Source organism: Symphalangus syndactylus, chromosome 21, assembly GCF_028878055.3.
Source record: "Symphalangus syndactylus isolate Jambi chromosome 21, NHGRI_mSymSyn1-v2.1_pri, whole genome shotgun sequence".
Classification (NCBI taxonomy): Eukaryota; Metazoa; Chordata; class Mammalia; order Primates; family Hylobatidae; genus Symphalangus; species Symphalangus syndactylus.
In genome coordinates this window covers 48,760,767-48,787,334 of record NC_072443.2, presented here as the reverse complement: position 1 = coordinate 48,787,334, position 26,568 = coordinate 48,760,767, and the positions used below count along the sequence as shown (strand labels likewise).

Below are 26,568 nucleotides of genomic sequence, written 5' to 3'. Positions count from 1 at the left end.
TGTATCTGGAAATCCTAGAGAGCAGTCAGGGAAGAGAAAGAAAGAACGGGCATCCACATTGGAAAAGAGAAAGTCAAATGATCTCTGTTTGCCAATGATACGATTGTATGATTGTATACTTAGAAAACCCTAAAGACTCCTCCAAAAGACTCCTAGATTGATAACTAAATTCAGTAAATTCTCAGGTTACAAAAATCAATGTACACAAATTAGTAGCACTGCTATACACCAACAATGACAAAGCTGAGAATCAAATCAAGAACTCAATGCCTTTTACAATAACTGCAAAAAAATAAAAATAAATAAAATACCTACACATATACTCAACCAAGGAGGTAAAAGATCTCTACAAGGAGAATTACAAAACACTGCTGAAAGAAATCACAGATTATGCAACCATATGGAAATTTGTTACATTCCATGCTCATGGATTGGAATTATCAGTATCAAGAATAAATATACTGCCCAAAGCAGGTTGAATGCAATTCCTATCAAAATACCAACATCATTTTTCACAGAATTAGAAAAAAAATCCCAAAATTCATATGGAACCAAAAAAGAGCCCATAGCCAAAGTAATCCTAAGCAAAAATAATAATAATAATAATAATAAATAAATTCTGGAGGCATCATATTACTCAACTTCAAATTATACTGCAAGGCTATAATAATCAAAACAGCATGGTTCTGGTATAAAAGTAGATACATAGACCAGTAGAACAGAATAGAGAACCCAGAAATAGTCAAATACTTACAACCAACTGATTTTTGACAAAGCATACAAAAATACAAACTGGGGAAAGGACACCCTATTCAATAAATTGTGCTAGGAAAACTGGATAACCATATGTAAGAGAATGAAATTTGATCCCTATCTCTCACCTATACAAAAAATCAACCCAAGATGCATGAAAGACTTAAAATAAGACCTGCAACCATAAAAATTATAGAAGAAAACCTAGCAAAAACAATCTTGGACATTGGTCTAGGCAAAGAATTTATGACTAAGACCCCAAAAGCAAATGCAATAAAAAGCAAAAAGAAATAAATGGGACCTAATTAAACTAAAAGGCTTCTGTACAGCAAAAGAAATAACCATCAGAGTAAACAGACAAGCCACAGAGTGGGAGAAAATATTTGCGAACTATGCATCTGACACAACTAATATCCAAAATCTACAAGAAACTCAAACCAGCAAGAAAAAAACATAATCCCATCAAAAAGTGGGCAAAAGGCTGGGTGCAGTGGCTCACACCTATAATCCCAGTACTTTGGGAGGCCCAGGCAGTAGGATCACTTAAGCCCAGGAATTTGAGACCAGCCTAGGCAACATGGCAAAACCCTATCTCTGCAAAAAATACAAAAATTATCTGGGCTCGGTGGTGTGACCCTGTAGTCCTAGTTACCCAAGAGACTGAAGTAGGAGGATCGCTTGAGCCTGGGGGGTCGAGGCTGCAGTGAGCCTTGATCACACCACTGCATGACAGAGTGAAACCCTATCTCAAAAAAAAAAAAAAAGAAACAAAAAGTAGGCAAATGACATGAATAGACATCTCTCAAAAGAAGAAAAAGAAGATATACAGGTGGTCAATAAACATGAAAAAATGCTCAACATCACTAATCATCAGAGAAATGCAAATTAAAATCACAATGAGATACTACCTTGCCCCTACCAGAATGGCTATTATTAAAAAGCCAAAAAACAATAGATGCTGGTATGGATGTGGTAAAAAGGGAATGCTTATATACTGCTGGTAGTAATGTAAATTAGTACAACGTTTATGGAAAACAGCATGGAGATTTGTCAAAGAACTAAGGGTAGATCTACCATTCAATTCAGCAATCTCACTACAGGGTATCTACCCAAAGGGAAAGAAGTCATTATATCAAAAAGATGCCTGCATGCATGTGTTTATCACAGCTCAATTCACAATTGCAAAAATATGGGACCAACCTAAGTGCCTATCAACAGATAATGGATAAAGAAAGTGAGATATATATACACCATGGAATACTCCTCAGCCATAAAAATGAATGAAATAATGTCTTTTGCAGCAACTTGGGTGGAGCTGGAGGCCATTATTCTAAGTGAAGTAATTCAGGAGTGGAAAACCAATTGCTGTATGTTCTCAGTTATAAGTGGAAGCTAAGCTATGAGTATGCAAAGACATAAAGAATGGTATAATGGACATTAGATATTTGAAAAGGAGGAGGGTTGGGAGTGAGGGATTAAAAAAAACTACATATTGGATACAATGTACACTACTCAGGAGACAGGTGCAGTAAAATCTCAGAATTCACCACTATACAAGTCATCCATGTAACCAAAAACCACTTGTACCTCAAAAGCTATTGAAATCAAAAATATATAAATAACACCAGAAATATAGATTACTGAAATCTCAAGATGAGAAGAGATCTTAGCCATCAACTACTCTAAAATGCCTAAAAATCCTTTAAACATGCCTAAATCCTCTCTCTGAGTAGATGTCCCAGTGACAGGGAGCTCATTTGCTCCAATGAGGCCCCCTGTAGAGCTCCGTAGCTTCAACTGCAGGAACGTCCTTTCCTAATTTCAACCCAGCGATTTTCTCTGCTTGGAAGAGAGTCCTCTCAGAAGGGGTAAGGACCTTGGAGGGAGGAGTTGAGAAAGTGGATTTAGGTTAGGGCTGCATGGGGACAGATATGAGCAAAGCTAATCAGGAGAGAGGAGAGTTGACAGTGCAGAGGAGGGTCTGTTGTCCTCCTACGTGAAGGTAGGGTGGGCTCCACATGCTGAGAAGCACTAGCCAAAGGGGACAGATTCTTTTGCTCTGAGTCCCAGGGTGAGGCCTTAGCAGACACAGCTAACTTTCCAGGGACTCTGGAAAAATGTGTGAAGAGCAAGAGTTCCCTGCTCATCTCCGTGGCTTCTCCCCACCCATCCTCACAGGCATGGTGGGGAGGGCAGAGGCTGAAGAGTTAGTGGGTGAGGGTGGATGACATTGGCCATTCATGCAGGCTTCCTGGGTGCACATCCCCACTTACTAGCTCCGTGACCCTGGGCACATTATTTTTAATCGCTTTGTGCCTTAGTTTCTTCAAATGTTAACAATAATAGAATCTACCTGTTGGAGTTATCATGAGAATTGAATGAGTCAATATTCATTAAATACAGCATTTATTAATACAATCATATGTATTAAATTGCATGTATAAATGTACCTATTCGTTAAACGTAATACATTTTGTAGTTCACACTGTGAATCAATCAATTGAACTGTGACTTGGGTTTCACCATTTATGTAGCTGATTTCACATAATGCCGTGTTTCTTTTTTTTTTTTAGCATATTCCCAACAACCTCCTAAACTGTGAAACAAGTTGAGAAGCACACTGTAATGAGAGGAGCACATCCTACTCACTCTCTTGCCCCCCAACACAGTGCTTGTGTCCAAAGAATTAAGTCACAGTAACCTTTAATGGTAACGGAAATTCGAGGCCATGAATATTCACTGAGCCTCTCTCTGTCCCCTTATTGATAGGCATCACAATAAAGCAAATTTTCTCCTCCTACTTCTCTACAGTGGCAGATAGGTCGAAAGACTCACTGACATCAATGCTGTTGATTCATAAATGTGTATTATTCTTAAATTTCTATTATTAGCTTCTTGGTCATCACCCACTAGACTGTGGACTCCTCAAGAACAAAGACCTCAGTCTTACTTATCTATTTGTTTTGGTATCAACCCCTACTCCCCTTGTTAACACATGGTAGGTGCTTAATAAGTACTTGTAAAATCGGCTTTCATTTCAGTCCCTCCCCATTCCATAATGCCCCATTCTCTACCCTCTTTAGTTCGTGCATTTGGCTAAAGATCAAAGATCAAGTTGGCCTCTTTGGCTAATTTATTCTTTTTTTTTTTTTTTTTTTTTGACGCCCAACAGGAAACACAGTTAATTTTTTCTCAAATACCCTTGTGAATGTGCCAACCAGTTGACATTTCAGGGGTGGTATGCTTATTAATAGACAATTGTGTCATATACTTAAACAAGTTTCAGGGTCCATGATTCTCTGGTCTATCAGCAGTAATAACTTTCTGTAAGTTACTAATAATGTGACGTTGCAACATGTGGGTCATAAAACAGGGAATCAATTGACTTATGGAAGGCTAAAATTAGAAACGAGCTCAGGAAATGTTGGTTTATCACTCAACTTCCCAGTCCTATTTTACAGATAAGAAAACTAAAGATCAGAGAGGGCAAAATATTTTGCAGGTTACATAGCTGGTTTATAGAAGGTTGGAATAAGAGTCCAGTTTATTATCCTTTCTGCAGCACACGTAGTCATTGAAAGTGTGTGTCATAAAAGCACATAAGCTACAGAAGCATACGGGAGAGGGCAGGCCCGCAAGCACAGCTGTGTTGACTGACTGGGCAGGATACAGGCAGACGTCATCGGTGATTCTGGAAGAAGGCCTGGTTGGAGAACATGGGCAGGGATGTGGGGCAGGCATAGATAAGTGTCTAGATTAAATAGTGACAGTGTGGCCTAGTGAGTACAGCATGGCCTTGAAACCTGGGATTTAATCCCAGATCTGACACATATCCCTTTGTTACTTAACATCTCTATTGCTGAATTTTTTAGTCAATAAAAATGTGCCCATAAAACTGACTTCTCAGAGTTGAGTTAAAGGAGACAATGGATGCCTTATAATATTCAACCTAGCCTCAGGAAAGAGTTCTGAAAGATGGTGGTTTCTGATATCCTAATGGAGGTCAAGCCTTGTGGTCATTCTAGGAGGTCAAAATTGAGAGCCCATTTCTCCTGTCAATCTTTGGGACACTGCTGGACAATGATGAGCTCTTATGTTGGTGAGGGGAGTACCTATCCTCATTGAGCTGATAGCTCTCTAGATCAGGGATTGGCAAGCTATACGCCATGAGTTAGAATCAGCCAGTTGCCTATTTTTGTAGGATCCACGAGCTAAGAATTATTTTTGCATTTTAAATCACTAAAGTAAAACTTTAAAGTAATAATTTGTAAAATGTGAAAATTATATAGAATCCAAATTTTAGTGTCCACAAAGTTTTATTGGAACACAACCACACTCATTTGAGTGTATATAATCTGTAGCTGCATTTGTGCTGTAATAGCAGATTATAGTAGTCATGACAGAGATTGTATGTGATGTTGTCACCACTGCACGCTGAAACAGAACACTACACATCCCAGTGATGCAGCTATGACTCAACAATATTTCAAATGCCATGCATATGGTCATACCATGACATTATCTTTCTTTCTCCCTCCCTCTCTTTCTTCTTCTTTTCTTTTTTTTTTTTTTTGAGATAGAGTCTTACTCTGTCATTGAGGCTGCAGTGTAGTGGCACAGTCTCGGCTCACTGCAACTCTGCCTCCCAGGTTCAAGTGATCCTCCTGCCTCAGCCTCCCAAGTAGCTGGGATTACAGGTGCCTGCCACCACACCTGGCTAATTTTTGTATTTTTTGTAGAGACAGGGTTTCACCATGTTGGCAAGACTGGTCTCGAACTCCTGGCCTCAAGCAATCTGCTTGGCTCGGCCTCTGAAAAGTGCTGGAATTACAGGCATGAGCCACAGCGCCTAGCCCATTTTCTTTTCTTTTTATTAAATTACCAATGCATACCCATCGTGTCAAAACAAGAAAAGAAGAGAAAAAGGGACTTTAAATGTCATGCATTTAAGTCACAGTATGAATTATTTTGGGGTGTGGAATAGGGATTATTTTGTTATCAAAATAGATGGCAAAGCATTGTGTGTACTATGCAATGACAGTATAGGTAGGCTAAAATAATAGTTCATGTTGATATTACTACACTAAACACATATCACAATATTCCCAAGTCACAGGAAAGCAGCCATAGAAAAAAACAGAAAATTTAAAATAGAACGTCTCATCATAGCAGAATTTCTTCTTAAAATTAAATAATGAAAATGAGGCTGCAACTAAAGCAAGTTTCTGAGTGCTTCATTTGTAAGCCAAGCAAGGAAAGCCATTTAGGGATGAGTTGATTACATTGTGTTTGATTGTAGGAGCCAAAGAAATGTACCCAGAGGAAAGAAACTTGTTCAAGACCATGCTAAACTTGCTTAAGACTGCTTTGGAAAGAACAGTTGCTCCGAGAGTTGAAATCACTGGGAACAGTATCAACAGTTAATTTAAAAACAAGGCAAATGACTTTGAGTGGTTTTCTTTGAATCTTGATGAGCTGACAGTTGCTACCAATACTGCTCTGCTGTTTATTTAAGGAGTCAATGACAAGTTTGAAATGACTAAAGAATTAGCCTATATAACCTCTGTGGAACAACTATAGGCAAGAATAATTTTAATGGAATTAGACACTTTAAATGGGTGCATTTTATAATATGTGGATTAAATCTCAATAAAGCTGGGTTTTTTTGTTGTTTAATGAATATTTTCAAAGAACTTAGAAATGCAATATTTTGGTATAAACTGAAGTAGACTCCTCTAAGATGTATTACAATTGATGGTGGTAGAAATATGTTGGAACAGAACCATTTGTAGTTGGGCACATTTGCAAAGCTTGTAAAATTGTGAGGCATTTAAAATATATGGTTATTCACTGCACGCAGGAGCAAGTATTTTGCAGAAAATATTTGAATATATCATGTGTTATTGAACCAGTAGTGTCGAGTGAGCCTTATACCCTCTAAATAGACTTAACCATCATTGGTTCCATGAATTTTTGTCAGATAGAGAAGCTGAATACTCTCACTCACCCTACTGTGCAGCAATTTCATGGCTTAGCAGTGGCAACATTTTATTGCAAGTTTTTGAGCACAGGGCTAAGATTAAAATTTTGAGTCAGAAGAACCACTTTCAACCACTATTATCAAACACTGGATGGCTTTTGAAATAATCTTTTGTTGAAGGTTAGATAATGCTTCTTTTTTTTTTTTTTTTTTGGCTTGAGACAGAGTCTTGCTGTCGCCCAGGCTGGAGTGCAGTGGCCCAATCTCGGCTCACTGCAACCTCCGCCTCCTGGATTCAAGCGATTCTCCTGCCTCATCCTTCTGAGTAGCTGGGACTATGTGTGTGCCACCACACCCGGCTATTTTTGTATTTATAGTAGCAACAGGGTTTCACCATGTTGGCCAGGCTGGTCTCGAACTCCTGACCTCAAGTGATCTGCCCACCTCAGTCTCCCAAAGTGTTGGGATTACAGGCATGAGCCACTGCACCTGGCCAGATAATGCTTCTTAATGAATTCAACTTATAATTACAAGGCAAAATAGCACTTACATGCAAATTTTATCCTTCGGTAAAGTCATTTTAACAACTGATGTTGTATGACTCACGAGTAATGTAAAGCAGTTTTCCTTACTTACCAGGTGGTCGAAAGTTACAATGAGAAGCAAGATCTCCCTTCCCACACAAATTTGCAGCAGACATAGTTTATGAAGTTAAACTATCGTCTCAACAGCTGCTTTTTGGCCCCCAATGCAAGTGCAAAGAAAGTTTTTTGAAATTTCCGTATCTCAAAATCTATTTTCTGTGGTCATTGCAAAAGATTATGTGTAGCAGAGGGAGCCCTTTTCTGAGTGAAAATTTCCTTTAAGTCAGTCTGCTCTCAAATTGCCCTGGAGGGGTTTCCATCTAATCAGTCCTAACTCATTAAAGGAAAAAAATTCTTTTTTTTTTTTTTTGGTAACAGCTTTATTGAGATATAATTCACACACCAAACAATTTAATTCACTCATTTAAATTCAGTACATCAGCCAGGTACAGTGGCTCACACTGCACTTTGGGATGCCATGGCGGGAGGATCACTTGAGGTCAGGAGTTTGAGACCAGCCTGGCCAACATGGTGAAACCCCATCTCTACTAAAAATACAAAAATCAGCTGGACGTGGTGGTGAGCACCTGTAATCTCAGCTACTCGGGAGGTTGAGGCAGGAGGATCACCTGAGCCCAGGAGGCAGAGGTTGCAGTGAGCCAACATCATGCCACTGCACTCCAGTCTGAGCAACAAAGTGAGACTCTGTCTCAAAAATAAAAATAAAAAGTAAATTCAGTGCATCACCACAATCATTAACAATCAATTTTAAAACATTTCCATCATTCCAACAAGAAACCTGAACTTCTCAGCCATCATACTCCAAACCTCCCATGCCCCTCAATCCCTTGACAACTACTAGACTGTGTTTGGCCTCTGTGGATTTGCTTATTCTGAACATTTATTATAAATGGAATCATACAATATGTGGTCTTTTTTGTCTGGCGCCTTTAACTTAGCATAATATTTTCAAGGTTCATCTATGTTGTAGCATGTAGTTAGTACTTCATTCCCTTTTATGGTGAAATAATATAGACGGTTCTTGACTTATAATCATTTGACTTGTGATCTTTTGACTTTACAGTGGTACCCATACTACTGTTTTCACTTTCAGTACGGCATTCAAGAAATTACATGAGATATTCAAAACTTATTATAAAATAGACTTTGTATTAGATGGTTTTACCCAACCATAGACAATGTAACTGTTCCGAGCATGTTTAAGGTAGGCCGGATTAACTAATAATGTGTGGTAGGTTGGATGTATTAAATGCATTTTCAACTTATGATGTTTTCAACTTATAATGGGTTTATTGGAACATTAACTCTATTGTAAGCTGAAGAGCATCCGTATTCCATTATATAGACATACCACGTCTTGTTTATCTGTTCATCAGTTGATGGACATTGGGTTGTTTCTACCTTTTGGCTATTATGAATAATGCTGCTATGTACATTCATGTATGAGTTTTTTGTGTGGACATATTTTCATTTCTCTTGAGTATATACTTAGGAATGGAATTACTGCATCAAAATAATAACTCTATGTCTAACTTTTTGAGGAACTGTCATACTGTTTTCCAGATTGGCTGCACCATTTTACATTCTCCATTTTACATTCCATTAAGTACATACATTACATTACACCATTTTACACTAGCAGTGTATCACAGTTCCAATTTCTCCACGTACACACCAACACTTGCAATTACCTTTCTTGTTGATAGTTATTCTAGCGACTATGAAATGGTATCCAGCTCACTCTTAATTCTCCAAGTTGGGGCAATGGGGAAGGCGATCATTCATACTACTCCATACTTGGTCCATGTGAGGACACCACCCTAGGAGCTCAGCTCTGTAAGAACTTCAGGTCACTTCCATTGAAAATGTAAGTTTTTTTCAAGGTAGGAAAGAATCCCAGAGATTACAGAGATTATGTCCCATTGGTAGTTAGTTTTTGTTTTCTTTTTCTGTTTTTTTTGTTTGTTTGTTTTTGTTTTTACAGAGTCTCACTTTGTCCTTCAGGCTGAAATGCTGTGGCACGATCTCAGCTCACTGCAACCTCCACCTCCTGAGTTCAAGTAATTCTCGTGCTTCAACCTCCCAAGAAACGGGGATTATAGCCATGTGCCACCACATCTGCCCAATCTTTCTTTCTTTCTTTCTTTCTTTTCTTTCTTTCTTTCTTTCTTTCTTTCTTTCTTTCTTTCTTTCTTTCTTTCTTTCCTTCTTTTTCTTTCTTTCTCTCTCTTTCTCTCTCTCTTTCTCTTTTTTCTTTTTCTTTTTCTTTTTTTTTTTCTTTATGGGGTTTTGCCAGGTTGGCCAGGCTGGTCTCAAACTCCTGGCCTCAAGTGATCCACGTGCCTTGGCCTCCCAAAGTGTTGGGATTACAGGTGTGAGTTACCACGCCCAGCCGATAATTAGTTTTTCAATTCACAAACCCACATATTATGTCACCCTCTAAGAAGCCATTATTGGCAATATGGAGATATTTTTCAAGGCACTGTAAATATTTGCAGGGCAGGTTATTTACGAAGCAGGCATTAGGATGTGATCCCTTCTGGAAAGTTCCATAGACAGTATTGCCCCAGCCCCACCTCTTACCTCTCACCCTCCTTCTAGTGATTTACAGAGACACTAAAGGATCTTTCTGAGGAAGGGAGGTGACTTGAATTCTGCAAAGAGTATTAAGACAAATGCAAACACTGACCAAGGCTAAATTGCAAAGGAGAAACCAGGACCTCTGGAGAGGAGTTGCCGAAAAGAAAGGAGGAGCCTCGTAAGGGAGTCAGGCCCAGCATCAGGGCAGGAGCTCAGAGGGAAGGGTGGTTTCTGGTCCTGACCTGCATGGCAGCTGCTAAGCAGGGTAGTGCTGAGATTGGGATATTTGCCCCTAAAGAAACTCAATCAAGGGCTATTTATTGAGTGCCTACTGTATGCCTACCCCTGCTGGGTATTGTTCTTACTGGGTGAACATCACAGTGTTTCAAGGTGAGGTTTTCCTGTTAAACATGCTCCCACCATATCCCGAATGTGTCCTTTCTAAAAGTGCTCTGCACAGTTCTTGCTGCAGGAATGATGGCTCTAGTTCATTGCTATATCCAGAGCCTAGAACAGTGTCTGTCCCTGATAATGCTCATGGTACTCTCAAGTATTTGGTGAATGAAGGAAAAACCCTAAATTCAACATATTGTTGCAAGTTTCCTTTGTTATCAACTATAAGCTGAGTTTTAGTGGCTCCACAAGACCCTTCTCATGAACTCACCAAATTTGTCTTGACCAAGCCACAACTTTTAGACATTTATATAGTTTTACTAGGCGTGGCGGCTCACACTTGTAATCCCAGCACTTTGGGAGGCTAAGGCAAGAGGATCACTTGAGCCCAGGAGTTTGAGACCTGCCTGGGCAACACAGTGAGACCTTATCTCTGAAAAAAACAAACAAACAAACAAAAAAAAACCTAAAACTAAATTTTTTCTTTGAAAAACAATAATGAGACCAGGTGCAGTGGCTCACACCTGTAATCCCAACACTTTGAGAGGCCAACGTGGGCGAATCACCTGAGGTCGGGAGTTCGAGACCAGCCTGACCAACATGGAGAAACCCAGTCTCTACTAAACATACAAAATTAGCTGGGTGTGGTGGCACATGCCTGTAATCCCAGCTACTTGGGAGGCTGAGGCAGGAGAATTTCTTGAACCCGGGAGGCGGAGGTTGTGGTGAGCCGAGATCGCGCCACTGCACTCCAGCCTGTGCAGCAAGACCAAAACTCCATCTCAAAACAAAACAAAACAAAAATAATGATATATTTATACAAATGTATTTGAGCATATGTCTGGCTATTTCCTTGGGATAAATTCCTAGAATGGAATTGCTTGATCAAGAGATAGATCCATTTTAAAGGTCTGTGATACATATTGCTGAATTTCCCTCCTCCGAAGGCTGTTTAAATACCTTCCCTACTGCTGTGTTGGAGGCCTGTTTCCCACACATCATTGCCAACAGCAACCATTGCCATTCTCTTCTTCTTTGCCAGTTAAATAGCCTCAACATCATGGTATCTAATTGGTTCCCAGTGCTAAAGCAATCTCTAGGAAATTGCTTATGAGTATGTGTCAAAGGCAAATTTTCTATCAAGTAAAAGGTTTCTGAGAAAGTCAAATCAAAGATTTCCTCTGGGAAAGGTGACTTGGAGCAACAACAATAAAAAAGAACGTGTAGTTAAAGATTATGGGGATAGTTGTGAGTTGAGTTCAAGCTTTGCATGTCTGTCTAAATGTCATTATGTTCTCCCAGAACTGTCAGCTGCAGGGAGAGAGAGACTTTCCAGGAATGGGTTCCTATTGCATTAAAGTTGATAGGTTTAGCTCTAGCTCTGGCATTGTTCAATTTTCTCTCTTATTAGTATGTTGTGACATTTTTCATGTGGTGGAAAATGTGTATTTCTTTTTTAGTTAACTCACCTGTTTGCTTCTCTGCTCTCACACTTTCAAAGGCCCTCTTCCTTGCCATTCACCCTACAGTGTGCCCTAGCACAGTGTTTTCCAAACTTCCGTCAGTTTTGTACCTCCCTCGTGATTTTTGACAAATCATGTATTATCACTAGTCTTTCTTACATATTTTTGTTGAAACTGACTTTTTTAAAAAAAAATTAACTGAATTTTCTTTCTTTCTTTCTTTCTTTCTTTCTTTCTTTCTTTTTTTTTTTTTTTTTTTTTGACATTGTCTGGCTCTGTCACCTAGGCTGGAGTGCAGTGGCATGATATAGCTTATTGCAGCCTCAGCCTTGAACTCCTGGGTTCAAGCGACTCTCCTGCCTCAGACTCCTGAGTAACTGGAACTACAGGCATGTGCCACCATGCTTGGCTAATTTTTATTAAAAAAGAAAAAAACTTTTTTGTAGAGATGGGGGTCTCACCATCTTTCCCAGGCTGGTCTCAAACTCCTGGCTTCAAGTGATCCTCCTGCACTGGTCTTCCAAAGCTCTGGGATTATACTCGTGAGCCACTGTGCCGGGCCAAACTTAATTTTAAAATAAATTTTACAGCTTGGTGTGGTGGTTCACACCTGTAATCTCAGCGCTTTGGGAGGCCAAGATGGAGGATCACTTGAGCCTAGGAGTTTGAGACGAGCTTGGGCAAGATGCTGAGACCCTGTCTCTATGAAAAAAAAAAAAAAATGTTTGTGATTTAGCCAAGCATGGTGGTACATGCCTGTAGTTCCAGCTACTCAAGAGGCTGAGGTGGGAGGCTCACTTGAGCCCAGCAGTTTGAGGCTGCAGTGAGCTGTGACTGTGCCACTGTGCTCCAGCTTGGGTGATAGAGCAAGACCCTGTTTCCAGAAAATAGATAAATAAATAAAAGCAAATTAACTTTACATCACCACCCCAAACTTAGAAGAAAAAAAAAAAACTAGTTTCCTTTGCCATGGATAGAAAATAACCATAAGAAACATAAACAAAAATAAAGTGTTATTAGATTACCAGGAGTTTGGTTGCCAAAGGCTCTGTGTCTGGGGCCTGATCTCTTTTCCTCACAAAGAGAAATATGTAATTATTAGAGAAGAGTTAAAGATATCTTAGCAATACATGAGATTTTCTCATTGTGTAATCAGAATGGCTGAAATTTGAAAAAGCATAACTTTCCCCTCCAAGTGAATCTCTGTTACCTAATGCTGTGTCCATGGACACTTAAAATCATCTTGTGTGCCACGAAGGCAGTTGTCCTCAGAGCTGAGCACCAGCAGAGTCACAATAAAAATACAAAAATTATCCAGGTGTGGTGGCACATGCCTGTAATCCCAGCTACTCAGGAGGCTGAGGCAGGAGAATCGCTTGAACCCGGGAGGCCGAGGTTGCGGTGAGCCGAGATCATGCCATTGCACTCCATCCTGGGCAACAAGAGTGAAACTCCATCTCAGAACAAAACAAACAAACAAAAAAACACAGATTGCTAATTCAGTAGGCCTAGGTGGGGCCTGAGAATATGCATTTCTAAAAAGTTTCCAGGTCATGCTAGTGCTGCTGGTCTGGGGAACACATTTTTGAGGACTGATGCCCTAATTGTATCATCTCTCATTTTAGGAATAACTGGACTGAGTAAGGTTGAGAGGTACAAACCCCAAAGAGGGGCAAACCTACTCCCACCCATTGTTTTCAATTTTCCTCAGAGCAACAAGTCCAGGCCTGGTGCTAGCATCTCTGGGGACAATGTTTTAATCTCTGGAACCACTCACTTCCTCTCTGAAGAGATCTGAATTACAATTTGTGGCCACCGCAAGAGCTTTCTGATCTCAGTCAAACCTCCCATAGTCTTGATGGGTGAGTAGAGGAGGAAGTGGGTGAGAAATCAAACTCCTTCCTGGGGAAAATCCCTTTATAGAACTTCTCCAAGAGTTTCATTCCAGAAGATAATAAAATGTAATAAAATAATAAAATAAGAAGCCCACAAAATCTCTCATGATGTGAAATATATTTTTAGAGCTGACTAAATTCAGTGAGGTGAGTAGATAAGCAATTGTGAAATTTTATAAGCCAAGACTCAAAAAGCCAATGCCTGCTCCTTTTGAAGTTCAAGGTGATTCGGAACACATCTCCAGTGGTTAAACACAAGGCTGGGCGCAGTGGCTCTCGTCTGTAATCCCAACACTTTGGGAGGCCAAGGCGGGCAGACTCCTTGAGCTAAGGAGTTCAAGACAAGCCTGGGCAACATAGTGAGACCCCATCTCTATTAAAAATACAAAATTTAGGCAGGTGTGATGGTGCACCCCCTGTAGTCCCAGCTACTTGGAAGGCTGAGGTGGGAGGATTAGGCGGAGGTTGCAGTGAGCAGAGATTGCACCACTGCACTCCAGCCTGGGCGACAGAGTGAGACCCTGTCTCTCAAAGAAAAAGAAAATCTATACATTGGTACTTGACCCTTTCTCTGAGCCCGTTACATCGTGTGTGTAAGAAGAGGAAGTTGCCATGAGAGTGCCCGGCCACCGTTCTGCCACCCAACAAAGCAAGTCATTTTCGTGTGTTCATGTTTCCTGCCAGGGCTTATCTTTATGGGGGCATGGTTTTACATAATTAGAGATATAGTGAGAATCCTGCCTCTTCAACTTCTTTTTTTTTTTTTTTTTTTTTTTGAGACGGAGTCTCGCTCTGTCGCCCATGCTGGAGTGCAGTGGCGCGATCTCGGCTCACTGCAATCTCCGCCTCCCGGGTCCACGCCATTCTCCTGCCTCAGCCTCCAGAGTAGCTGGGACTACAGGCGCCCGCTACCACGCCCGGCTAATTTCTTTTTGTATTTTTGGTAGAGACGGGGTTTCACCGTGTTAGCCAGGATGGTCTCGATCTCCTGAGCTTGTGATCCGCCCACCTCGACCTCCCAAAGTGCTGGGATTACAGGCGTGAGCCACCGCGCCCGGCCTTAAACTTCTATCGTAGTAGAATAAGCACTTCCCCTCACGGCTGCGGTCTTCTGCATCGTACTGTGTGTGGATGGAGTCCTGCCTCTCATCAAGGGTGGTCACCACATTTAAACCTCTGTTGTTGGGTAAGGTTGTTTTCAATTATTTATACTGTATATATGTAATACTGCAGCAAACATATCTGTACATATAGTTTTCCCTTCATTTGAAATTATTCCTTGACCAGACTCTGTGGCTCATACCTATAATCCCAGCACTTCGGGAAGCTGAGGCAGGAAGATTGCTTGAGGCCAGAGTTCAAGAACCCCGTCTCTACAAAACTTAAAAAAAAAATTTTTTTTGAAGAAATGATTTAAGATAAAGTTCCAGAAGTAAATTTCTCAGTCACAGGGTAAAAACTTGTTTGTTTGTTTGTTAGTTTGTTTGTTAAGACAGGGTCTGGCTCTGTCACCCAGGCTGGAGTGCAGTGGCACAATCACAGCTCACTGCAGCTTCAACCTCCTGGGCTCAAGCAATCCTCCCACCACAGCCTCCTGAGTAGCTGGGACCACAGGCATGCAACACCATGCTCGACTAATTTTTTAATTTTTTGTAGAGGTGGTGTCTCACTGTATTGCCCAGGCTGGTCTCAAACTCATGGACTCAAGCGATCCTTCCGCATTGGCCTCTCAAAATCATGCCCAGCCAAGAACATTTTTAAATTGCTCTTAATACCTGTTGCCAAATTGTAGCATATTACAACGTAGCAATTGTAAAGCATATTGAATTATTTGCACCCCCACCAGAGTTGGATATATCATTGTACACATTTTTAAAAGATGTAAAATATTACACCAGTGTGGTGGCTCACACCTGTAATCCCAGCACTTTTGGGAGGCCGAGGCAGGTGGATCACTGGAGGTCAGGAGTTCGAGACCAGCCTGGCCAATTTGGTGAAGCCCATCTCTACTAAAAATACAAAAATTAGCCAGGTGGGGTGGTGTGCACCTGTAATCCCAGCTACTCAGTAGGCTGAGGCAGGAGAATCGCTTGAACCTGGTAGGTGGAGGTTGCAGTGAGCAGAGATCATGCCACTGCACACTAGCCTGGGTGGCACAGCGAGACTCCATCTCAAAAAAAAAATTAAAATTAAAAAAAAGAGGTAAAATATAATCTCACTTTTGTTTTAGTTGTAACATCTTTAAGATGAGTAAAGGCTGGGCACAGTGGCTCACACCTGTAATCCCAGCACTCTGGGAGGCCAAGGCGGGTGGATCATGAGGTCAGGAGATTGAGACCATCCTGGCTAACACGGTGAAACCCTGTCTCTACTAAAAAAATAAAAATAAAAAAATTAGCCGGGTGTGGTGGCAGGCACCTGTAATCCCAGCTACTCGGGAGGCTGAGGCAGGAGAATGGCGTGAACCTGGGAGGCGGAGCTTGCAGTGAGCTGAGATTGCGCCACTGCACTCCAGCCTGGGTGACCCTCTCAAAAAAAAAAAGATGAGTAAAAAGCTAAATATTTTTCCCCCACATATTTACTTACTAATAATATTTTCTCTTTTGAATAATTTGTTCATGACAACCAACTTTTGGAAGATAAATTGTCTGAATTCACTGCGGGTCTGAAGACCCCAAACTGTGTCTTATTTACTTTGCATTCCCTGTTCCCTGCACCTAGAACAAATCTGACGGCCTTCATTCATTCCTTCCTTTCTTCCATAAATCTTTACTGAGCACCTGCCATGTGCCAGCTGCTCTGGATGCTGGAGACACAGGAGTGGACAGGGAAGAGAAACTTTCATGGAAGTTAAGCAACAGGTAGCTAAACCAGCAGAGACAAAGTAATTACATATTGTGATGAGGGCTATGGATGAAACGAACTGAGGTGGGATGTCAGGCGAGTAGACCAGCTCCTTTAGATAAGGCCCCCAAGGAAGATCTGGCCTGTCGTTCTCCTGCTTAAATGTTCCCATGGCTTCTACCATTGTGCTTGGAATAAAATCCACATTCCTTTCCACAGCCTCTAAGATCCTGTAGGATCAGGCCCCAGCTTGCCTCTCTGACATCTCCCCCCGATCTCCTCCTAACTCATGGTGCTCTTCAAACACACCAGACTTGTTCTGGCTTCAGGGCCTTTGCACTTACTACTTTTCTAGCTGGAATGCCCTTTTTCTGATGTTTCTATGGCAGGCTTCCCTTCAATAGCAGCTCTCAGTTCCGATATCAGCTCCTGCAAGAAGGTTTTGCTGACCATCCTATTTAAAGTAGCACCTCATACCCCACAAGTCACTATCCCATTGTTGTGTTTTATTTTCTTCAAAGCATTGACCAGTCTCTAAAATCATTGTATTTAATTACTTTTTTTTGCCGACCTCCACTACCCATCAGCTCACAGAAGCTTCAGGAGAGCAGAGACCTTCATCATCTTGTTCACTGCTTCATCTTCAATACCTGATGGATGTGCAGAGATGCCTCGAGTACCTGGGAGTGATTGAACAGCCCCCTCCTGAACATTACTCATGTAAAGCAACCATTCACTGAAAAGTTAATTTCAGAGGGTATAAAAAGCAAGAGTGGAAATGGTTCTGTCAGTGTGTCATCAATTAGACATTTGAATTGGGAATATTGCATTCCACAACTCATTTCTCTGGGAATGGTTTTCTGAATTAGAGAGGAAAATGCTGATCAGCTTCACATAGTATCTAAATGTGGTATCCGTAAATGGTAGTAGTGACTCTGGAAAGGCTATACTCACACCTCTATTGAGGGGCTGGAATTAGTGAGAAGGAGATAGGAGCTTAACAAGTATTTACATTTGGTTCTGTAGACAGAAAAAAATCTTTGGGTCTAACTATTTAATCTTGATAGAAATTTTATGTTTTAATTATCCTCTAGAGCCTTATCATGGTACTGCAGTGTTGCAGAATCAAAGTAGCCAAAGAGGGGCTCTTTTGTTTGAGACAGGGTCTCGCTCTGTCACCCGTGCTGTGGTGCAGCAGTGCAATCTCGGATCACTGCAGCCTCTGCCTCCAGGGCTCAAGGGGTCCTCCTGCCTCAGTCTCCCAAGTATCTGGTACTACAGGCATGCATCACCATGCTCAGATAATTATTTTAAAATTGTTTTGTAGAGACAAGATCTCACTATATTGCTTAGGCTGGTCTCGAACTCCTGGGCTCAAGCAATCCTCCCACTTTGGCCTCCCAAAGTGCTGGGATTACAGATGTGAGCCACCTCACCTGGCTAGAGGGGCTCTTGATGGATCAAATTCTAATTCTAAATGGCTCTGATATAGCTCTCTTGAGTTTACTTTATGCCTAAATAACTGGATATTGCTTTAGCTTAATGGGCATGTCCCATTCCTCTGCATAGTCAATAGAATTATTGAAAAGCTCACCCTGAATAATAGTTCTTTTGCAACCAGGTAATTATGGGTAAACAGCATTTTTTTAGCTGACTTGTTGACAGCGTTACCAACATAACATTGTTTCTATGGGAAAATGGAGTCTGTGTTGTTGACTTATAGATAAATACTTAGAATTCAGCCATTTCATACTAATAAATATCACCCCTTTTTCCTATCCAGGTTTTGAGTTCTGTGAGAAGTAAAACAAAGAGTACAACAGATGGAGACAAAATATTGCTTTTATAGAAGCTTATTTTTGAGAATGTGGCTTAGGGCTCCCTCCTACTGGATCCTTACCTTCTTGGGCACAACAATCCAGAATCCAGGTTATCTCCCCAAAGGGAAACTGCAGGATCTGAGGTGAGTATTCCCAGTTTATTCTGAAATAAGTCACTGCTCTTCATTTGGGGCAAAATGAATAAAGACATGCCAAGAGGCCAGGAGTATTTCAGGAATTAAACTCCCTCCATATGTGAGGAAACATCAGCCCTGAGGAAGAAGCAATTCCCCTCATGAAAGCTCTGTGCATTGTCTCTGTCATCCTGCAGTACTGAAGTCCGGTGTGGATGAGTTAGGAGGGGGCATAACAGTGATTGCTGATTTATACTTTGAGGACTGCCTGACTTTCTTGCTGCCCATATTTTTCCAGATGATAAGGCCAGGAAGAGTCAGGAAGCCAGATGCTTGGCAGTCCTCCATGCCTTCCTGGTTATACTTTTCATTCTATGCTCAGCAGATAAGTAATATAGAAAACCATGGAAATATTGACACTGTTGTAATATGGTGGCATCAGTAGACATTGGTGATAGAGCACTGTGGGCACTACTCACTTATATCTTGAACCTAAGACATGATGGTGTGTGATAGGCTCCTCCCAATTTAGGAGACAGGATTTGAGACCCTGCATTTGAGATCCTGCAGCTACTTATGTGACCCCAGGCCACTTTTTCAATTTTTCTAGATTCCTGGTTAGGCTTTTATAAAGTGAATATAGTAAGTTTAAAATTCCATATAAAAATGACAGAAAAGGAGAAAAGATTTGCAATACATATATAAAGAACTTTTACCATTAAAAACCAAGAAGAAAACCAATTCGACTTTACAATGTGCAAATTATTTGAACAGGTACTTTACAAAAGAAGAGACATGAGTGGCTAATATGCATGTAAAAAGGTGTTCAACATCATTTGTCATCAGGAGATGCAAATTTAAAACAAAAGTGAGATGCTACTACATACCCTTTAGGGTAGCTAATATAAAGACTGACAATACCAAGTGTTGGCAAGGATAGAGAACAACTGGAATTCTCATATATTGCTGATGTAAAATGGCATAACAACTTAGGAAAACCATTTGACGATTTATTAAAAAGTTATATACCTACCATGTGATGCAGCCATTCCATTCTAAATATTTACCCTAAAGAAATGAAAGTGTATGTTCATACAAAAACTTGTACATGAATACTTATAACTTTTTTTTTTTTTTTGAGATGGAGTCCCACTCTGTTGCCCAGGCTGGAGTGCAGTGACGTGACCTTGGCTCACTGCAAATACTACTTCCAGGGTTCAAGAGATTCTCCTGCCTCACCCTCCTGAGTAGCTGGGGTTACAGGTGCCTGCCACCATGTCTGGCTAATTTTTGTATTTTTAGTACAGATGTGGTTTCGCCACGTTGGCCAGGCTGATCTCCAACTCCTGATCTCAGGTGATCCACCTGCCTCAGCTTCCCAAAGTGCTGGGATTACAGGTATGAACCACCACACCTGGCCTTATTTATAATCTTTTTATTTGTAATAGTCAAAACTAGAAACAACTCAAATGTCCATCAACAGATGAATTGATAAACAAGTCATGGTACATTGATACAGTGGAATAGTGTTCAGATATAAGAAGAAACAAACTATGAATACACACAGCAAGGATTAGTCTCAAAATGGTTATAAGTGAAAGAAACTGGCCCAAAAAACAAAACAAAACAAAAAACTACATCTGTGTGATTCCATTTACATAAAATGCTAGAAAATGCAGACTAATTTATAGAGACAGAAAGCAGATCAATGGTTACCTGGGGTTGGGGTGGAGTGTAGGGGATGTAGCACTACAAAGGGACAAGAGGAAAGTCCCAAAGGGTGTGTTGGGAATGCTCGGAATCTTGGTTGCAACGGTAGCTACACATGTGTATACATCAATCAAAACTCATTGAACTGTACACTGTAAATAGATACAGTTTATTGACATAAATTATAGCTCAATAAAGCTAGTTTGAAAAGAAAAGAAAAACAAGCCTTTGTTTAAATCCTGATGCCAGGAGTTATTCAAGCTGAGAATAATAGCATAACATAATGGGCCTTAGAAGTGTCTTTGCTTTGGAAAAAGTGTTTAAATGGACCTCTCAGCCATGTAAGAACAAACCCCTGTCTTATTCTTGAATGGAGACTCGAGGACAATAAGCAGCTTATTTGCTGGGTGATCATACAAAAATGTTTTGTTTTCATCAAGGTCAGAGTTAAAATTTAAACCCAAAGGCCAGGAGTGGTGGCACACGCTTGTAATCATAGCACTTTGGGAGGCTGAGGGGGATTGCTTGAGTCTAAAGGTTTGAGACCAGCCTGGACAATATGACAAAACCCCATCTCTTCTGAAAATACAAAACTCAGCCAAGCATGGTGGTGTATGCCTGTAATCCCAGCTACTTGGGTGGCTGAGGCAGGAGGATCACTTAAGCCCTGGAGGCAGAGGTTGCAGTGAGCTGAGATGGTGCCACTGCACTTCAGCCTGGGCAACAGAGTGAGACTCTGTCTCAAAAAAAAAAAAAAAATTAAACTCAAAACTCTAGCCACAACTCACAAGGTATCATTAGTTTATATTCCTCTGGCTGGGGCTGGACACAGTAGAGCTGGGGCCCTGGACTTTAAGGAGGGAGAACTAGATTAAGAAGACCCAAATCCAAGCATTAAAGCTTGTTCCTGACACATGGTGAGAGGTGAGGGGCTGAGGAACTAGAGAGAGGGTGAGAAAGGGAACTGAGAGGTGGGGCCTGCCCAATGAGCAGCCAGGAGCAGAGAGATCAAATCAGCTGTTCTAAATTTTCTCTTTTCTGTACTTTATTGCCCACTCCCCAACACACTAGTCACCCACAAGACTTCAGTAAAGTTAGGTTAAATGCCATGATGTGATGTCCATTGTGCTTGGGAACTTTATTGGGGGCTGTATCCAGGTAGAGTCACAGAAGTTTGGAGATGTGATTACAAAGTTGCTAGACGTGACCATCAGAGAGGCCCGGAATGGTGGTCCCCAGCATATGGTGACCAAAGTTAAGCAACTAATAATTTTGGGAAACATGTAAGTCCTCTTCAGGGATTTTCAGAACTACGGCTGGAGGAAAGTGGGTTTCCTGCGCTCAAATGCGGGTGAGTAGAGCACAGTTTGTTATTGAATGTTTAATGGAATGGTGACCTCCTAAAAGATGGCAGCTTGGAGACATCTGAGATATCAAGAGATTAACCAAACTCATGTGCCACCAACCTCACAAGGATATTTGGAATGTCCTGAGTTATTTTGGGCTTTGAGTCAGAAAAATGATTCGTAAGGCCAGCTCCACCTCTTCTATCTCAAAAGCTCAGAAGAGACCTATGGTATATGGCCAAATGCTAGCTATAATTGCCTTTCTCTGGTTTGACGTCAATTAATGACTGGACTTTGTACCTGAAAGACAGTTAAAACGAAAGGTAGCCAGAGAGGGAAATCATTTCCTCCTCGGATTACCAAGCAAGAACAGCTAAAATGAAAGCCATCACTCATCTTACTCTTCTTGCTCTCCTTTTTGTAAACACAGGTAAGGAATATTTTTACATTTTAATTCTTCCAATCATGTATGTTGTCTTCGAGGTAGAATCAGCAGGCCTACAGCTACCAATTCTCCCAGCCCAGCACACGGTCTATTTTATAAATGAAGTTTGCTCTCCAGCTCAGCTCAAAGACACAGGCATTTTATTCTGTGGTGGGGAAGATAGAGCAATAGCAAAAGTAGGCGGCTGGGTGCAGTGACTCATGCCTGTAATCTCAGCAATTTGGGAGGCCAAGGCGGGTGGATCACTTGAGGTCAGGGGTTTGAAACCACCCAGGCCAACATGGTGAAACCCCATCTCTACTAAAAATACAAAAAAATAGCCAGCCATGGTGGTGGGCACCTGTAGTCCCAGCTACTCAGGAGGCTGAGGCAGGAGAATCGCTTGAACTCGGGAGATGGAGGTTGCAGTGAGCTGAGATGACATGGGGTGACAGAGCGAGACTCCATCTTGTGGGGGTAGGGGGAAGAAGTGGTCTATGGAGTGAGATTTGGGGCTCAGCAAACCAGAGGCTTGTCTTTGAGAGTTCCTGAGGCCAGATAAGAAGGACTAAGTAGGTTGCAAGGACCTAGTTCTCTACTGTAGTGTTCTGGATCCCCTCTCATGATAATCAGAGAGCTGACCACAGCAAAAAGCCTCCTTTCACAAATGTACTTGAATTTGAGAATGCTAAACCATAGGGAGCAATTGTCGTGTTGATTAGACTTCAGACATGTACTCTCTGTTCTGAGTTAGGAAGGCTTCTATGGGCCACATGTGGGTGAGGTCAGCAGTATGTTGAGAGATGAGGGTTGTGGGGGCCAGTTGGCTTCCTAAAATTTTGCTGAAAAATCACTGGCATGAAGTAGATGGATTAATAGGAAAAAAGGCATACAAAGTATTTAATGTGTGTACCCAGGAGCCTTCAGCATGAACACCCAATTTCCTGATGAGGTATAGAAGCTTATACACCATCTTGAGGTTACAGAAAGAAAGCGGGCTTGGATCTTGGTAAAACAAGTTATGGAAGAAGGGAGAAGAGGAATTCTGTTGAGGGGCAATAAATGATTATTAGGGAGAATAATTGGATCTGGGAACAAAAATGAACTTGTAGATAATTCTCCTTGGAATCTGAAGATCCTTGGAGACAGTCCTTATCTTGACGAAGGGTCTGCTCAGGGATGGTTTCCTTCTCGGTCTTCTTTCCTGCAGTGGATAATGACATAACATGGAGGGGAACAGGAGCAATAGCTCTTCTTTGGTGGATCAGTCCTTACAGCACTTGTCGACCTCTAAGAGTTTTTAATTTAAAATACTCATTATATCATGGAGCTATATTTGGGGGTGAAATATTTTTATTTCCTTCAGGTTCAATGAGTTGAAATCTAGAAGCTGCTTGCAGAAAGGAAGAAAGTATTTGATAAGACAGATATATGAAGAGAAATTAAGCCCTTTCAGAGAACTGGAATGAATGGCATCAGGATTAGAGTTTGTCAAGAGCTGGTTTCAAGCTCTTAATGCAGGAAGGTTGGAGAAGTCTAGCTGCACAGGAGGGGAGGGCTCACCAGATCCCTCCTGCCAACCCTGGGGGCAGATGCCAGGTCCAAGCCTTCAGGACAAAGGAAGAATTGGTGAGGCTTGTATGACTTTCAGGAGCCACTGTTAAAAAAGGCTTGACTTTTAAAAAATAGAATAGAAGGGCGGTAGACAGGGGAAAGTTGACTGGGAGGGGACAAGGAGATGAATAGAGAGGTAAGGGAATCAGGAATTATTGAGGCTCGAGGTACCTTAGGGGAGTGGAGATGTTTCTTGACCCAGAGATCCCAGGGGGAAGGGCAAATAGTGGGGCAAGCAGGGATTCAGATGGCATGCCACCACTTATTAGCTGTGGGGTGTCTCTGACCCTCAGTGTCTTCCTGTGCAGCAATAGAGGGGAAATCTCTATACTGAAGAGTGCTGAGAGGATTAAATGAGACAAAGAGCCTGATGTGCTGGGATACTGCCTGGCACATAGTAGGGGCTTAATACATGATTTCCCTTTTTGTCATGTCTGCACTTGGATCTGATTTTCTTTTCTTTCTTTCTTTTTTTTTTTTTTTTTTGAGACCAAGTTTCACTCTTGTCGCCCAGGCTGGAGTGCAATGGCACGATCTCGGCTCACTGCAACCTCCGCCTCCCAGGTTCAAGTGATTCTCCTGCCTCAGCCTTCCGGGTAGCTGGGATTACAGGCACCTGCCACCATATCTGGCTAATTTTTGTATTTTTAGTAGAGATGGGGTTTCACCATGTTGGCTAGGCTGGTCTCAGACTCTTGACCTCAGGAGATACACCTGCTCTGGCCTCCCAAAGTGCTGGGATTACAGGCGTGAGCCACCACGCCCAGCCTGGATCTGATTTTCAAACTTTGGTTTTGATTTCCTCTTCTTTGTTTAAAAAAGTTATACAAGTAATGCAGACCCACTGTAACAAATCCAAACAATACAGATGTATATGAAATAAAAATTGAGCATCCAATCTGCCTTCCCACCCATCTACCTCCAGATGTATTAATATTGACAGTTTTTGTGACTATTAAGGCTTGCTTTTGAAAAAAAAATTTATTTTATTATTTATTTATTTATTTATTTTGAGATAGAGGTTTGCTCTTGTTGCCCAGGCTGGAGTGCAATGGCGCCATCTCGGCTCACTGCAGCCTCCGCCTGCCAGGTTCAAGCAATTCTCCTGCCTCAGCCTCCCAAGTAGCTGGGATTACAGGTGCTCACTACCATGCTTGGCTAATTTTTTTGTATTTTTAGTAGAGACGGGGTTTCACTACGTTTGCCAGGCTGTTCTCGAACTCCTGACCTTGTGATCTGCCCGCCTTGGCCTCCCAAAGTTCTGGGATTACAGGCGTGAGCCACCACGCCTGGCCTTATTTTACTTTTTGAGATGGAGTTTTGCTCTTGTCGCCCAGGCTGGAGTGCAATGGCACTATCCCCGCTCACTGCAACCTCTGCCTCCCAGGTTCAAGTGATTCTCCTGCCTCAGCTTCCCAAGTGGCTGGGATTACAGGTGCCCGCCACCACGCCCAGCTAATTTTTGCATTTTTGGTAGAGATGGCGTTTCACCATGTTGGCCAGGCTGATCCGAAACTCCTGACCTCGGGTGATCTGCCCTCCTCGGCCTCCCAAACTGCCGGGATTACAGGCATGAGCCACCACTCCTGGCCTGAAAATTTTTAAAAAGTTGCTTTTTTTTTTTTGAGTCTCGCTCTGTTGCCAGGCTGGAGTGCAGTGTCACGATCTTGGCTCACTGCAACCTCTGCCTCCTGGGTTCAACCAATTCTCCTGTCTCAGCCTCCCAAGTAGCTGGGACTACAGGCATGCGCCACCATGCCCAGCTAATTTTTGTATTTTTAGTAGAGACGGGGTTTCACCATGTTGGCCAGGATGGTCTCAATCTCTTGATCTCGTGATCCACCCACCTCAGCCTCCCAAAGTGCCGGAATTACAGACATGAGCCACCACTCCTGGCCTGAAAATTTTTTTAAAGTTGCTTTTTTATGTAACGTTAAGGATTTTGGAGGTGTGTATAAGCAATCACTACTTCAAACATGAGTTCCGTCTCAGATTCTGAGCAACCAAGGGCAGGAAGTGTGTCTTGTACACCTTTACGTTCCTCCTCACCCCCATTCCTTGTATAGCACCTTGACTGCAAGAACCCCTGTGCAAGCATTTCCTGAAACAAATGAAAAATGTGCTGGTGACAGCTGAGGTGCCTTTAACAGGCAAAACTTTCCAGGTTGTTTTTGCTTTCTCTGAGAGATTAGGACTGCATTATTCCACAGAATATGATGAGTGCCTTTGGGAACCAACATCTCATCATAATAAAGAATTTAGATCTGGGAGAAAGGCGTTTGATTGTGACTTTCAGCTAGCTTTGAATAAAGAGTTATAGATGTGCCCTGGACAGGGGTGGTGATTATGGGGTGTTCCCCAGAAAGAAACCGGGTCAGGGCATATATTTTCCCATTGAAACCTATGATTTGTACCTCTGTGGACATTGTGCTATCCTTGTGTTACTTAGAAGCTTTAGGACCTAAGGAAATAAAAAGACTAAAGCTATTTTTACTGCACAGATGTCTTCATATATTTCTGTTATCTATAGATTGAACAAAATACGTTATTTTACAATTCCTCTTGGGTATTTTTACTAGATAATTTAAGCCTGGGATATCAGCTCTAAGCTGTCTTCCCTGAAATCTATACAACCCTCAGATAAAACACACATACACACATAGACACACACAAGTGTATTTTAGTTTTAAAAAAATTGTAGCTATTCACAGCAATGAATTGCTGTCAGCCTGGAATGTGTCTCATTTATTAAAACTAATTGAGCATTCTGAAAGGTAATCTCCCCAGTGAACAGAAATTTAAAACCAAAATAAACAAGCCACCAGTCCAAAACTCCTTGTCATAATTTCAAAGACCTGCAGAAAACCTCTTAAGAAGTCCCAATTTGTTTTATGCACATCTACAGAAACATGTTGGTTCTTTGGCATCGGCCGAGAATGAACATTCCCAAAGCATGAAATTCATGGTCTGGTGGGGTTGGGGTTGTTTGCACCCACAGTCTGCCAAG

General features: G+C 41.6%; 1 protein-coding gene across 1 annotated transcript in view; it reads left to right on the top strand.

Annotated features, from left to right (window-relative positions):
- Positions 1-21,806: 21,806 nt before the first annotated feature.
- MUC13 (mucin 13, cell surface associated) overlaps positions 21,807-26,568 on the top strand; it is a 29,710-nt gene continuing 24,948 nt past the window's right edge. Inside the window, exon 1 of the mRNA XM_055259518.2 lies at positions 21,807-21,953. Coding sequence (XP_055115493.1) covers positions 21,902-21,953 — 52 coding nt within the window. The 5' untranslated portion in view covers positions 21,807-21,901. The remainder of the gene's footprint in view (positions 21,954-26,568) is intronic.